This window comes from Leiobunum rupestre, chromosome 8, assembly GCF_980474605.1.
Source record: "Leiobunum rupestre chromosome 8, qqLeiRupe1.1.hap1, whole genome shotgun sequence".
In the NCBI taxonomy this organism is placed as follows: Eukaryota; Metazoa; Arthropoda; class Arachnida; order Opiliones; family Sclerosomatidae; genus Leiobunum; species Leiobunum rupestre.
In genome coordinates this window covers 17,649,220-17,661,694 of record NC_143391.1, presented here as the reverse complement: position 1 = coordinate 17,661,694, position 12,475 = coordinate 17,649,220, and the positions used below count along the sequence as shown (strand labels likewise).

Below are 12,475 nucleotides of genomic sequence, written 5' to 3'. Positions count from 1 at the left end.
TTCTTTATTTTACGAAAATAAAATAGAAATGTCATGCGCGAGCCAACTTCTACAATACATTTTTTATTATCGCACGTGCTGGTTTTTATACCTTAAAAACTACCTCTACTTGCCGTGAGATGGGGCGCTCTTAAAAAATCCGCAACACATTCGAGACATAAAAAAAATTAAATTTCCACGAGCGATACATGTCTGTCTTGGGGTAGGTGGTCGAGGGGCATGGAAGCTACAACACCGTTATATTAAGTAAGATTTCGACTGTTCTTCATACCCCACATAACCCTCGGTATGTATTTACTTACGTAACGGGGGTATATATCTTTAGAGTGTATGTTCTTCATACGATGACAAGAAATAAAATAAAAAGGTAAAACATAAATGATATTCTACTTTCTTTCTTAATTCATACAAAAATCTTGCTACTTCAACGACAAAGACTCGAAACTTATTCCTTAACCATCCATGTATATTATTACGATTACTTTTCGACAAAAGCTTACGAAAAATAAATCTTTCAATATTAAAAATAACATTCCTTTATCAAAATAATGATGGAAAACAAATAAGATTTTTTTAATAAATATATATTGAGATTCAAGCGGCTTTTAAGAACTTTAAAAAGCATAAATTATACGTGTAATTATTTCTGAATCAAACTATAAAATAAAGCATTATTGCAACGCTTATTGTCATGAGACAATAATATACCTAGCGCTTTCAGCAGGTAAGAGGGAAGTCTGAACACAAAATAGCGGAGGGCGGGCGGAAATATATCGGCGAATTTAAACGTCGTTCTATTTACTTTTGGTTGAACTTACGCGTTTCTCCGTTAGTTTTCCCCCTCCTGTGTTTCTCCTTCATGACAGCGACAATCAGAATGGCCAGAAGGACCAAGAGTAGCACCACGCCAATCAACACCAGTAATATGGGACTCATATTGAACTGCCATATCGCTTCTAAATGTGTGGTACGTAAGGAGATTTAGGGCAATGAACGTATTCGAGGGTTAATTGGAATTACCTCCTTGCGTTCTTCTGACAGGCGCCGGCATGGTGGAAGCCCGGAGGATGACGGACTGGCTGCGTCCTTTGACGTTGACCGAGTAGACGACCAGGACGAAACTAGTGCCGGCGGGAAGACCGATGGCGGACAGGATGGGGACGTCGGTGGAGACATTGGCCCGGATGCGATGCTGCCCGGAATCGTGGACTTCCATGACGAAGAATTGAGGAAGGCCGCCATCGTAGCCTTCGACGCACTCCAACACCAGCGACGTTTCCGTCTTGTTGCTGAAGGTGCAGTTCTCGGGCGGATCCGGAGGACCCGCCGGGATGATGGAGTACACGCACGGCTCCTGTTGAAGTCCCACCGCGTTCTTGGCCCAACACAACAGGGTCCCGTAATCGTTCTCCGAACGAGGTACGTAAGTCGCGGTACTCTGTCGACCATCCGTCTCGGTGGTCACTACGTCCATGGACTCCATCGAATTGTTAAATTCCCACCTAAAACTGGACAGTTCCGGATCGGCGTCTACTTCGCAATACACCTTGACCGATTCGTGCCTCGCGACACCGTACACAAATTTCTGGTTGCTTTTACAAACTGGCGTGTCTGAATTTCAAAATAGAAAACCTTTGATTTAGATAATGTCATTTTAATTTAAAGGCTTAGCTATAATTTGATGGGATTAAAATCCGGAACGACAATCTGTCGTTCCATTAACGAGGACTAGAAATTAGTGGACTTCGAGGAAAAGAAAAAGGCTAGCCACGAGGGAGTTATATTTGGCAAAATAGACTCGCTTATTGGCGAGGACTTGTCATTTCAACTAATTAGGTGGCACCGAATCCCGAGAGACGAGTATAAAATACGAAACAATTCAATTAAAGTTAAAATCCGCTTTTAGAAATGTCACCGAGTAGAAGGATTATTTGTACAATAGATTCCATTTGAAAAAAACATTCGAGGCTAAGCTTCCGCGTCATAAAAAACCACAACATGGCGTAGATAGAAAGAATCCGGATTATAGCAAATGGAAAAGACAGAGATAGCGATTTCTGACTGAGAGTTTTAATTTTTTACTTCTCGTCCCCGAGGAGTTGCCTGAGCTCTGTTTTTTATTTCCGATATGATTAATTACAACTTCCCGAGTCAAAGTTTGCTATATCTTCCTTTGAGAAAAGGAAATTGTTGGTTCCCGAAAAAAGGCGCTTCTATAAGACGCGGATTTGACTCTTACCGCCGTTTCTTCACCAATCGCGACGTTCGTTAACGGAAAAAATCTTCTAACGGTATCGTAGGCTTATGATAAATGACACCTACATTGTACTCTGAGGAAGACTCGGTTGCTCTCGCCTTGACCTTCGGAGTTGGTCCCGGTACAGGTATAATAGCCTCTGTGACCTCGATTAACCTTCTGGAGAACTAGCGACTGATTGCTGACGATGACCCCGTAAGAGACGTTGGTCAAGATCTCCTTGTGGCCGAACTTCCAGCCGATCTCGCTGACCCAGGGATTGGCCCGAATATTACACTCGAAATACACGTCGTTATTCTCTTGAATCGAATCCAAGTTCAACTTGCTACCCAATCGTAAAGTCAGCTGAGGAACGTCTACGCCAAAGAACAAAGAAGTCATTAGTACCGGAAAATTTTCCCAAGTATTCTCGAAGTATTAGTATTATTAATTTTTTTATTTTTTTGGAAAACCAAGCGTGCTCAAAAGAGAATTAGCAAATTTCTCGTGGTTGAATAAATGGACAAAATGAATGAAATAAATAAAAATGGAAGCCACTTCAATTACAACCGAAGCAAAAGACGAAAAAAAAAACTGATTGTGACAAATATTTCGAGTTAAAAAGAAGGGTGGAAAACGGGGAAAGGACGATTCCCCATCTACCGAAACTTTACAACTCATCGAGTTGTCCTTTTTAAGCTCCAATAATACGTTGTCGGTTCGAAGTTGCGTACGCGGATGGGGCTGAAAAACCGCAAATTCAACTTTGCTCGTAATTAGTTCGCGGGTTTTAGAAACAAAAATTCCAAAAATTCGTCCGGATTCTTTGTCGGCCAGAGCTGGCGCGAGGTCTTAGTAGCAATTCTATCTTCGTAGCGCCAATTCGTCGATAAGGACGTCTCTCCGGGGCATCGTAGAGGGTCGAGGCCACCGGGTTAAATTAAAAGATCGGGATGACGATGAGGCGAGCGGGGGATTCGGAGGAGAGGCGAAGGTGGGGACGGCTCGCGTCCATTAATCACGTCAAGCTAGTGTCACGAAAAGCTTTAATTAACGCCGCGAGTGACTATTTATCTTTAGGCGAAAAACAAAAGAGAACGAGAAAAACAAGCGAGACATTCGTTTCCCCAATAGGCCTCGCAAAACCGACCAAACACGCTCCGAGAATCCACACGGACGCTCGCTTCTGACCAACAACCGACGTTTCTCTCGCCTAATGAGCGATCTCCGATGAGACCGCGCGCCCTGATGTATTCATCCGCGACTTTCATTTGCTTTTTTCGACTGTTCATTTGCATGCTGGTGGGAGTCGGTGATTTGAGGTGTGAAAAAGACTATTTTATCCCAAACCTAGATTGTTATTGCGCGCGAATCTACCTTCATTTAACGCGTCTGTCGTCTATAACTATTTTCTAACTAATAAGGAATGAAATAGCGTAATTTTGCTAATATTAATGAGTATTATCATAAGTAATGTAATATCGATAAGTATGGCATTGAACGGGGTCCGTTAACCATATAGTCTGTCGCGAAGTGATTGCGTGATAGGAAAATTCGGAAGTGGAAACTCTTTACACCCGATTCTCTTCGTTGTCAAAATTACGGTCTGGTTAGTGTCATAGCGATAAAGTAGCGCAAATATGCAGTTAAATATAAAATTCGAAAATAAAGAGTTTTAATTTAATATTAATATTATAATTATAATTTTTATATTAATATTATAATTATAATTTTTATATTAATATTATAATTATAATTTTTATATTAATATTATAATTTTAATATTATAATTTTAGTTTTAATATTATAATTTTAATTTTAGTATTATAATTTTAATTTTAGTATTATAATTTTAATTTTAATATTATAATTTTAATTTTAATATTATAATTTTAATTTTAATATTATAATTTTAATTTTAATATTATAATTTTAATTTTAATATTATAATTTTAATTTTAATATAATAATTTTAATTTTAATATTATAATTTTAATTTTAATATTATAATTTTAATTAAAAAATCGTTATTTTAGAATTTGACAGTAGCCAAACAGACGAATGAAACGAACAAACGATCATACACAACTTTGATAATTAAAAAAGTTCAAAATATATTAATTATCTCTCAAATGAAATTTGATTAATTTATATATAATGTATTAATATAACAATATAATATTAAAAAGTAGGGTCAGTTACTTCAAGCCGATATTTGAAATGAAGTTATCAATAATAAATATGGAGCATCTCGAACGTGATCTTAGAATGCGCGTATTTATCCTGGTGGAGCGGTTTCATTTGCACGAAACCGATTACAGTTGAAACGGCCTACGATCCTTTCGACAACGACGATACACTCGTTTACGTCTAAAAAAATATATCTCAAATATCTAAAAAAAAAAAGACTGAGAAGTGAAACCGCTTTCGCCATAATTTCCTCATTGATCGAAAAGGAGGACATTCCCGTTTTTTTAATTACTTTTTTTCAGTCGAAACGTAAATCATCTCCGCCACCCCTTCCTGGGAGTAAGAAAAGGGGAATACCAAAAATGTCGATTCAACCCACTCAACCCAATAAAGCCCCCCATCGAATAATCCTGCACATTTTTAACCTTGTTATAACCGATTTTTTTTTTCTCGGTGACTCTTTTTTTATATGGAACTTCATCATATCGATATCTCGCCGCCATGTTCAGTATGGAAAGAAGGAGAGGAAAAAACGAGGTCCGGGGGTTCTGGGGCTAAAAGTGCCTGTAGCGAAACGATAACTTCCAAAGAGCAATCAATTTTTGCGTTCTCTCTTCTCTATACGGCCTCCTCAAAATTCAGGTCGAAAGCTATCGGCGCCCAGTTACGTAACGGCCCAGCCAGCGTTGGAAAATTTATTGCAATTTCCCAGAATTCTGTTTTCTCAGAATTTGGGGAATTATCTACGCTTACGCGACCCGTAATTTGTAAGGCTTTAGTCGGATATTTAAAATAATATTCTAGTCGGATTTTATAGCTCCGAACCATTTCTTCAAATATAGGGTAAAGAGTATAGGTAATTTTAGTCAGGGGTGACTGTATAATAATAAATGTATATAAAAAAGGTCAGAAGAGTTTGGGAGTTACGCACGCAACAGGGTCAAGTAGACGCGCAGCGTTTTGTATCCACTATATCGTCTCGTCCAGGAAAAATGGAAAATCGAAATGTAATTATTTTCTAGATAGTTCCGTTTTTAATTACTTCTGAAGCACGAGAATAACACTCGCGTTTGTAATCGAAACGGGAGAAAGAGAACGGAATAAATTGCAATTAGCACTTGTACCGGAATAAATTAAACGAAACGAATGAGAAAAAGTTATTCGAAGCGATCTGATGTACGGAGGAAAGTCACTTTTCAAAGAGATACTCCAGCAAAAGATCTCGACGGACCTACTTCCAAAATAATCATAAATTTAATTATCCGCAGGGAATAAATTTTATCGGAACTTATAAGCGAGGGCCGCGGTACATCATATATCTCTTAGAAGAAGCTATCACAATATTCGCTTGAATCATCAATATTATAATTATTATAGCTAGTTTCTAAAAGTATTTACTTGGAGAAAATTGGCTTTACAAATAAGGGAATGTAAACTAGTAATGGACTTTGAAAATTTTTAGTGGTATAATACGGTTTATGTTTCCTAGAAATTAGATCACATTGGTACTGTTTCATTATTATAGATTAGCTAGCTGCATCTCTCAAAACGGTATATTAAATTATATTCTGTTAAAATTAATTACGATGAATTATGGGAGATGCATACCTTTGAAGCGAAAGACTTTAGAATTCATTTTATTTGATCATTTTGTATTCAATTTGAATCAGCTAACACGTCCCTGAACTTTTTTAAGGACAGATTTATTTTATAATTTATTGTGGAACTGGAGCCTTACTATACCATAAATATTTTTATAAATACACAAATTCGAATATAACTTATGTTTTTAAATAGACAAGTTACAGAAAATGTGTGACTTGAGCAAGACTAAACAAGATCACAAAATCTCCCCGAATTTATTAAATATATTTTAAATATTAAATTTAAACTTGAACAAATTTTCATTTATATTGTACAATAGCTTAATAAACCCAAGAAGAATTTTATCGAAAATGAATTTTTCAAGTTACCTGGTTTTGGAAATAAGGAAGCAAAACACGAACACCTTTTTCAAATTAATTTTTAAAACCGAAATTTTTGAGTTACCTGGTTTTCGGAATAAGGTAGCGAAAGGCGAACGCGCGAATTTAAATTAATGTTTAGATAAAACTGAATATTTCGAGTTACGTGGGTTTGGAAAAAAGGTAGCGAAACGCTAACACTTAAATTTAAATTAATTTTTATACAAACTGAATTTTTCGAGTTACCTAACTTTGGAAATAATATAGCTTAAGTTTTTGGGAGTTAGATGGCGCTTGTATCAATTGGTACGAAATTCAAATATCACAATAATGCGTAATTAAAATGTCTTAATGCAACAGAAAACGTAGTTCAGAAATGATCAGTACAAACTACTAATATAATTTTCAACCAAGTCGGTCTTAATTTAAAAAAGTATGTTGATTTAAAGTCAAATATCGCCAAAACTGACTAAAATGGGCAAATTACCAACTTGAAGAATTACGTGGGTTTCCACTGTACGAAATTTCCCAGCAATTTAATCGCATGAAAAACAATGACTTAAATTTTATGAATTAGATTTTATAATATAAAAAATGTATTTGATATAATTTTACTAAACTGACTTTCCCCTTGCTTGGTTGAATGGTTGGTTATATAATATTTTATTTTATTCAATTTCAATTACCGATCTAATTACAGATAAAGCTTTCTTATAATTACCGATCTATATAAAGCTATTATTCTAAATTTATTTTGAATGATTAATAATGCTTTACAGAATTATCCAACTTCTATGCAAAAGAAAGTTCCAATATCTCATTTAACAACAAACTCTTTACAATTATATAATATAATCATAAATTTTAAATTTATTATCAGCCATGGAAATTAATATATAGAAATTAATTTCAATTGAAAGACAAGTCATTTCATGGCTAAAATCTTTTATTAAGTAAATAAATATATAATAAGTTATTCAACTTCACATAACGAAAATTTACAAATAAAATGTTTATTTTGTATTTTATGAAGCCATAAGTTAACTTAATATGACCTTGCTTTCTAGGAAATAATCCGTATTACTCAACAAGGGAGTGTAAATATGCAAATTAATTTAACTTAATAAAAATAACAATTTTACATAAGCAATCGAATATATAATTTTGAAAATATTAATATTATTAAAGTTGGTTTAAAGTTAAAGCTTAAAATTATAAAATGACCCAGTTATAGGTTAAGACGAACTGTGATTGATTAATTCAATTTGAGGAAAAAAATATCACGAAAATGTAGAATAAGGTCCGAATTAAGCAAAAAAAAAAGCTGAAAATATTTTCGAAATAGGCGAAACCATAAAGTTGATGGAGGGGATACATGTTAGCTCGTTAAAAAGTTGTTCACTAAAATACGGTGATTATCTTATAATTTTTTATTTCTGGGAGCGCGTTTTTTTCTGTCTCAATTTTAATAGGTAGAGCGAGACCAAAAGATCATTATATAAGGTGTGTCTATAAAATAAAACAATAAAAAAATTAAAAGTATAAAATGTTTTTCTCCGAGTCACGAGCTTAGCTTTTTAGTACTTTATTGGCACGCAAGTTTCGCACCTGGACTTCAAATTTCAAAGAGTTTATCGACTCCAGTGCGTGCTCTCAATCTCCAATAACTACTGACGTAGAAAAAACATTTACAAGTGACCTATCGTATTTTATAGAAACAAAATTTTTATAAATTCATGTGTTTTTCGTTCAGTGGAAAACAAGTGCTTGAAATACGAAAAATTCAAGCTTGCACGGATGCTCTACAAAATCCCCATAGACCAAATTCATTGAACCACCCATAGATATATGAAATAGTATAGATCAGCGTGGGAAATAAGGCGGTGGCAGTGGGCAAATGACCAGTTTAAAAATTGCCCGGACCAGTTTATTAATTAAATCGGAGGGGGGTTAGTGGTCCACTAGACCACTTAATTAATTCAAGGTGTTTTATTTTTATTTAGTGGCTCTGCTTGAATATTTTGCAATTGGTAGTTCCAAATGTTATACTATTAGTCTTTGGATTTAGAGGTCTAGGTAACGGCGGCTGCGGCCTTGAAAAATGCCCGCTTGTAAGTGAACCGCGATTCCGCATTAAAAGTCGAGAGAGGGTGTCTGGCAGCTCTAGCTTCTGGAAGCTTCGCCCGGTCCGCCAGTCCCTTTGGCCAGTCTATCACTCAAGTCCTTAAATATAACGTTTTCATACCATATTTCCTAAACGTAATAAATTTTCATATACATTTTTTGTAAGCTCATAAATAGGCAATAAAATACTAATTAGTTATAAACGATATTTTACGTGCAGTTTAGTTAGTTTGTACACTCCAATTTGAATTTACCCTACTAAAAACGGATAAAAGTTAACATAGTACAAGCAAAGATAATTTAAACTCGTACCCTAGATTTGAAATCACTCTCTCGCGCCTTGCCGATAGCGTTTACCCCCTTCCCGGTGAAACTCAGAAAAAAATTCGCTCCATGGTTTGCGCCTTACCGCAACCGATGGAGCCCGATTTTTCTGAGGTCACATGCCGGAAAAGGGTAAACGCTTCGTAACAAAACCGTCAATGGGAAAGCTCTAAGTATTCGAATCTAGGGTACGAGTTTAAGTTATCTTTGGTACAAGTACATACGCTATTCCAATGTAGCAGACGATCTGCACTGGTCATGGACCAGTTTATTTATTTTAGGCTAGGGGGGGGTCACTGGTCAAATGTCCACTTTAAAAAAAATCCTTATTTCCCAGCCCACTGATACGGAAGCGACAACTAGCAGACGACGATAATTTTCTGGATAGCGCCATTATTCCACCAAAAGCAAAACAATTAACACGTGACTCTAGGACTATCAACTAGTGCTCGGAATTGTTTATTCATTATCCACAAATTTGCCGATTTATATAAAAAACGTTGGTAAAAAGAATATCATTTTAACTTATTAAATTATGTTTTTTACGCAACCAAGCCTTTATTTGAATAAAAGTGGTATTTATTTAAATAATTGTTTGTTTTATTTAAATAATAGGCTTATTCACTTTCGATTATTTAAACATTTTACAATTTTTATTCAACTATTGGTTATTTAAATATCGCCGAGCTTATTTTATTCATGGATAAAAATTAATCGAATGCCGAGCACTACTATCAACATTATTAGGCCTAATCTACTGCGTTCTTTTTTTCCAAATATTAATTTGGTTCACTATTACGTAGCACATCCAGAAAATATAGCCGCGTTCACACTAGACACTTTGGAATCGTTTTTAAAAAGTTTCGAAAGATAAAATTGAACATTTTCGGTGTGAACTGTATTATTAGCCATACGATAAATACATTCGACAGCAAAGTTTTACAATTAGATCTTTCGAAACCGTTTTAAAACGGTGTTCTTCCCACGGACCCGTGTACAGCGTAAGGTATCTACGCTATTTCATATATCTATGGAACCACCCAAGCTCCTTTGGAAACCCAGCTTCAATTATCTAACTTAAAGGGGAACGGCCAAGCTTTTCCAAATATGGTTTTATTTCCTTATCAAAAGATTAACAAGACGTTCAATATACTAACACGTACCTTTTTTTGTCTTGAAAAAATAGCTTTTGGCCCAAAACGTTGAAACGAAAAATAACGCCAGGTGTTTGGGTTTGAATTTTCGCCGCCATCTTTGGGGCTGCCGCCAGCGCCCCTAACCCCGTATGAGCGATTTGCGAACTATCCTAACATTTAAAATCGCTCAATTTAGGCTTAGGTCTCTTATAACTGGAACGCGCCACGCGTGCGAAACAAATTTTTCGCGTCTTCAGCAGCGCGCGCTTTTACGTTGTTTTTCTGTCTCACCGACTTCTCGCCAGGTGTCGCGGCGTACGCGCGCTTTTCGATTTCCCGAAATTTCTTTATTTTATTAAAAATTAACCACTCAATATTTTTTGATGCGGTTTTCGCCATAAATTTTAGTTTTTAATCGGCTATAGGGCTATCTAACTGGTTAAAGCTTGACCGTTCCCCTTTAAAAAATTCCGTTAAAGGCCAAATTTGGACCAATCGCCATAATTATTTTAATTAGCCAAATAAAGAAGGTCCTTTGGTTATTTTCCTTCATTAAACTCGAATAGCGGATCGGCAAGTGGGCAATGAAAAGAGCGGCAATATATTAATAGGCGCGGGGCACGCGCCAAAAAGGAGAACGAGAGTAGGTAGTCATTTGGACATCCGAAAAATCCCCAGTTCTCACTATTCGCATACAAATAAGCTCGAGTAATTAATTACTCGGCGTGGGCTTCCGGTGGCGCGCGAAATAGGTCTCCCGATGAAACTACAGTCCGGGTTTTATATCTGCCACGCGCGCGTAAAAAAAAAGAAGTTGGTAAAAGCAATTTAAGGGTCCCCGCTCGCGCGACATAAACGCAAAGAGCCCCGCTGCAATTTCCTTTTCAGAAAAGCGTCCGCGAATAGTTGGCTGGATTATTTCCTCGCTTCGTGAGCCGGACAAAGGGACAACTTCGAACAAGTGACAGGATCGCAATAATGAACTCGCGGAGGCCACCCCAGTTTGGCTCTTTTGGGCCAAGAAGGCCTCCCGCTTCTTCGTAGGAGGCGCCACGTACCGACAGAGAAAGAGAGCGAGTGACGGAATGATCCATTGAAATTCAGCGAACCGAAACTGTTTGGACTTCCGACAAAGAAGGAAGTCCAGCATCATTTGACGCGCTTTGACGTCATTATGACCATTTAACACTCGTTACCCCCGAAACTTCAATGGCCTTCGTCTAAATCACCGCCAGGAAAGCCTACGCCCCTCCCCGAGAAGTTTCTTCAAAACCATATTCATCTCGAGATTAAAGCGCGCTTCCTGGTTGTTTCCAATTGGACCGAATCCCGTTCGACCGAATCTCGTTGAACCGAAAAGTATTTTCGTTTTTAGCCCAATATGGTGGGATTCGGTTGAATAGGAAATTTAAATTTGGTTCGTTTTTTGATTTGTAGATTTTGATGTATAGTAGGGTACGTTTAAAGGCCTAGGTTTTTTTCTGCCTGTCCCCCTTTAAATTAACTTACGAGGAGACTACCCGAGGTGTTACACACCGATTTTGTTCAAACTCGAGGGATTGGTAGACCTTCATGTAACTTGAAAAATCTTAAAGGAATTTTATTCAATGGGCAACGGTTTTGCCATGGCAACGAATAATAATAATAATCAGCTAGGCTAATACCCAAGGCACCAAATTAGGCCTAAGTCGTCAAGCGACTTTTGAAGCCATTAATTCAGGTGGCCGGGTTACAATGCGTAGGAGGGTGGTGGCAAGCCCTGCATGTTTTTGACAACTTAAAATGAAAATTTTCCTATTGAAAATAACATGGGATTTTGACCGATTCCAAGTGGGTCCCCCTTGTGAAACATTTTACAAACTTGAAAAAAAATTAAAATACCAAAATTATAAAAAAATTGATAAAATTTGACGAAAAAAACCAAAATTGGTCACATTTTTATCAATTTTTTAAAATTTTTTCACAGGGAAATCGGTCAAAATCCCATGTTATTTTATGATGTCAAAAACATTTTTCGTTACCATGGCAAACCCGTTGCCCATTGAATAAAACCCTTTAGGATTTTTCAAAGTTAAGGCCTTTTCACACGAACCAACTTTTTGATCCAACTAGATGAGTCAACTTGAGTTGAGTCAAATAGTTGGTTCGTGTGAATAAAAGTTCGAAGAGTTGATCCACCAAAAATGTACGTGAGAAAAAAATGGATCACTGATCCATTTTTGCTGACTCAGCATTTTGATTTAAAAAGTTGGCTCGTGTGAAAATTTCTTAACATGAAGGTCTACCAATTCCCCGAGTTTGAACAAAATCGGTGTGTAACACCTCGGGTAGTCTCCTTGTTAGTGGAGCACAAATACCCTGGTGGTAGGCCAACCCCTGAACATGTTGGCCTAATTTAAAGGGGGACAGGCAGAAGAAAACCTAGGCCTTTAAGGAGGCTATTTGAAATTCAATATTAGACCATTTCCATTTGCTTCGGACGCCATTATGTTTAAACAAAG

At 36.6% G+C, this 12,475-nt stretch overlaps 1 protein-coding gene across 2 annotated transcripts in view; it reads right to left on the bottom strand.

Annotated features, from left to right (window-relative positions):
- LOC149932542 (neural cell adhesion molecule 2-like) overlaps nucleotides 1–12,475 on the bottom strand; it is a 173,795-nt gene that overhangs the window by 35,931 nt on the left and 125,389 nt on the right. For both annotated transcript variants that reach the window (XM_090156138.1, XM_090156137.1), the window contains exons 6-8: nucleotides 2,323–2,613; nucleotides 1,021–1,611; nucleotides 819–956 (exon numbers count right to left, since the gene is read on the bottom strand). In XM_090156138.1, coding sequence (XP_090012264.1) covers nucleotides 819–956; nucleotides 1,021–1,611; nucleotides 2,323–2,613 — 1,020 coding nt within the window. The remainder of the gene's footprint in view (nucleotides 1–818; nucleotides 957–1,020; nucleotides 1,612–2,322; nucleotides 2,614–12,475) is intronic.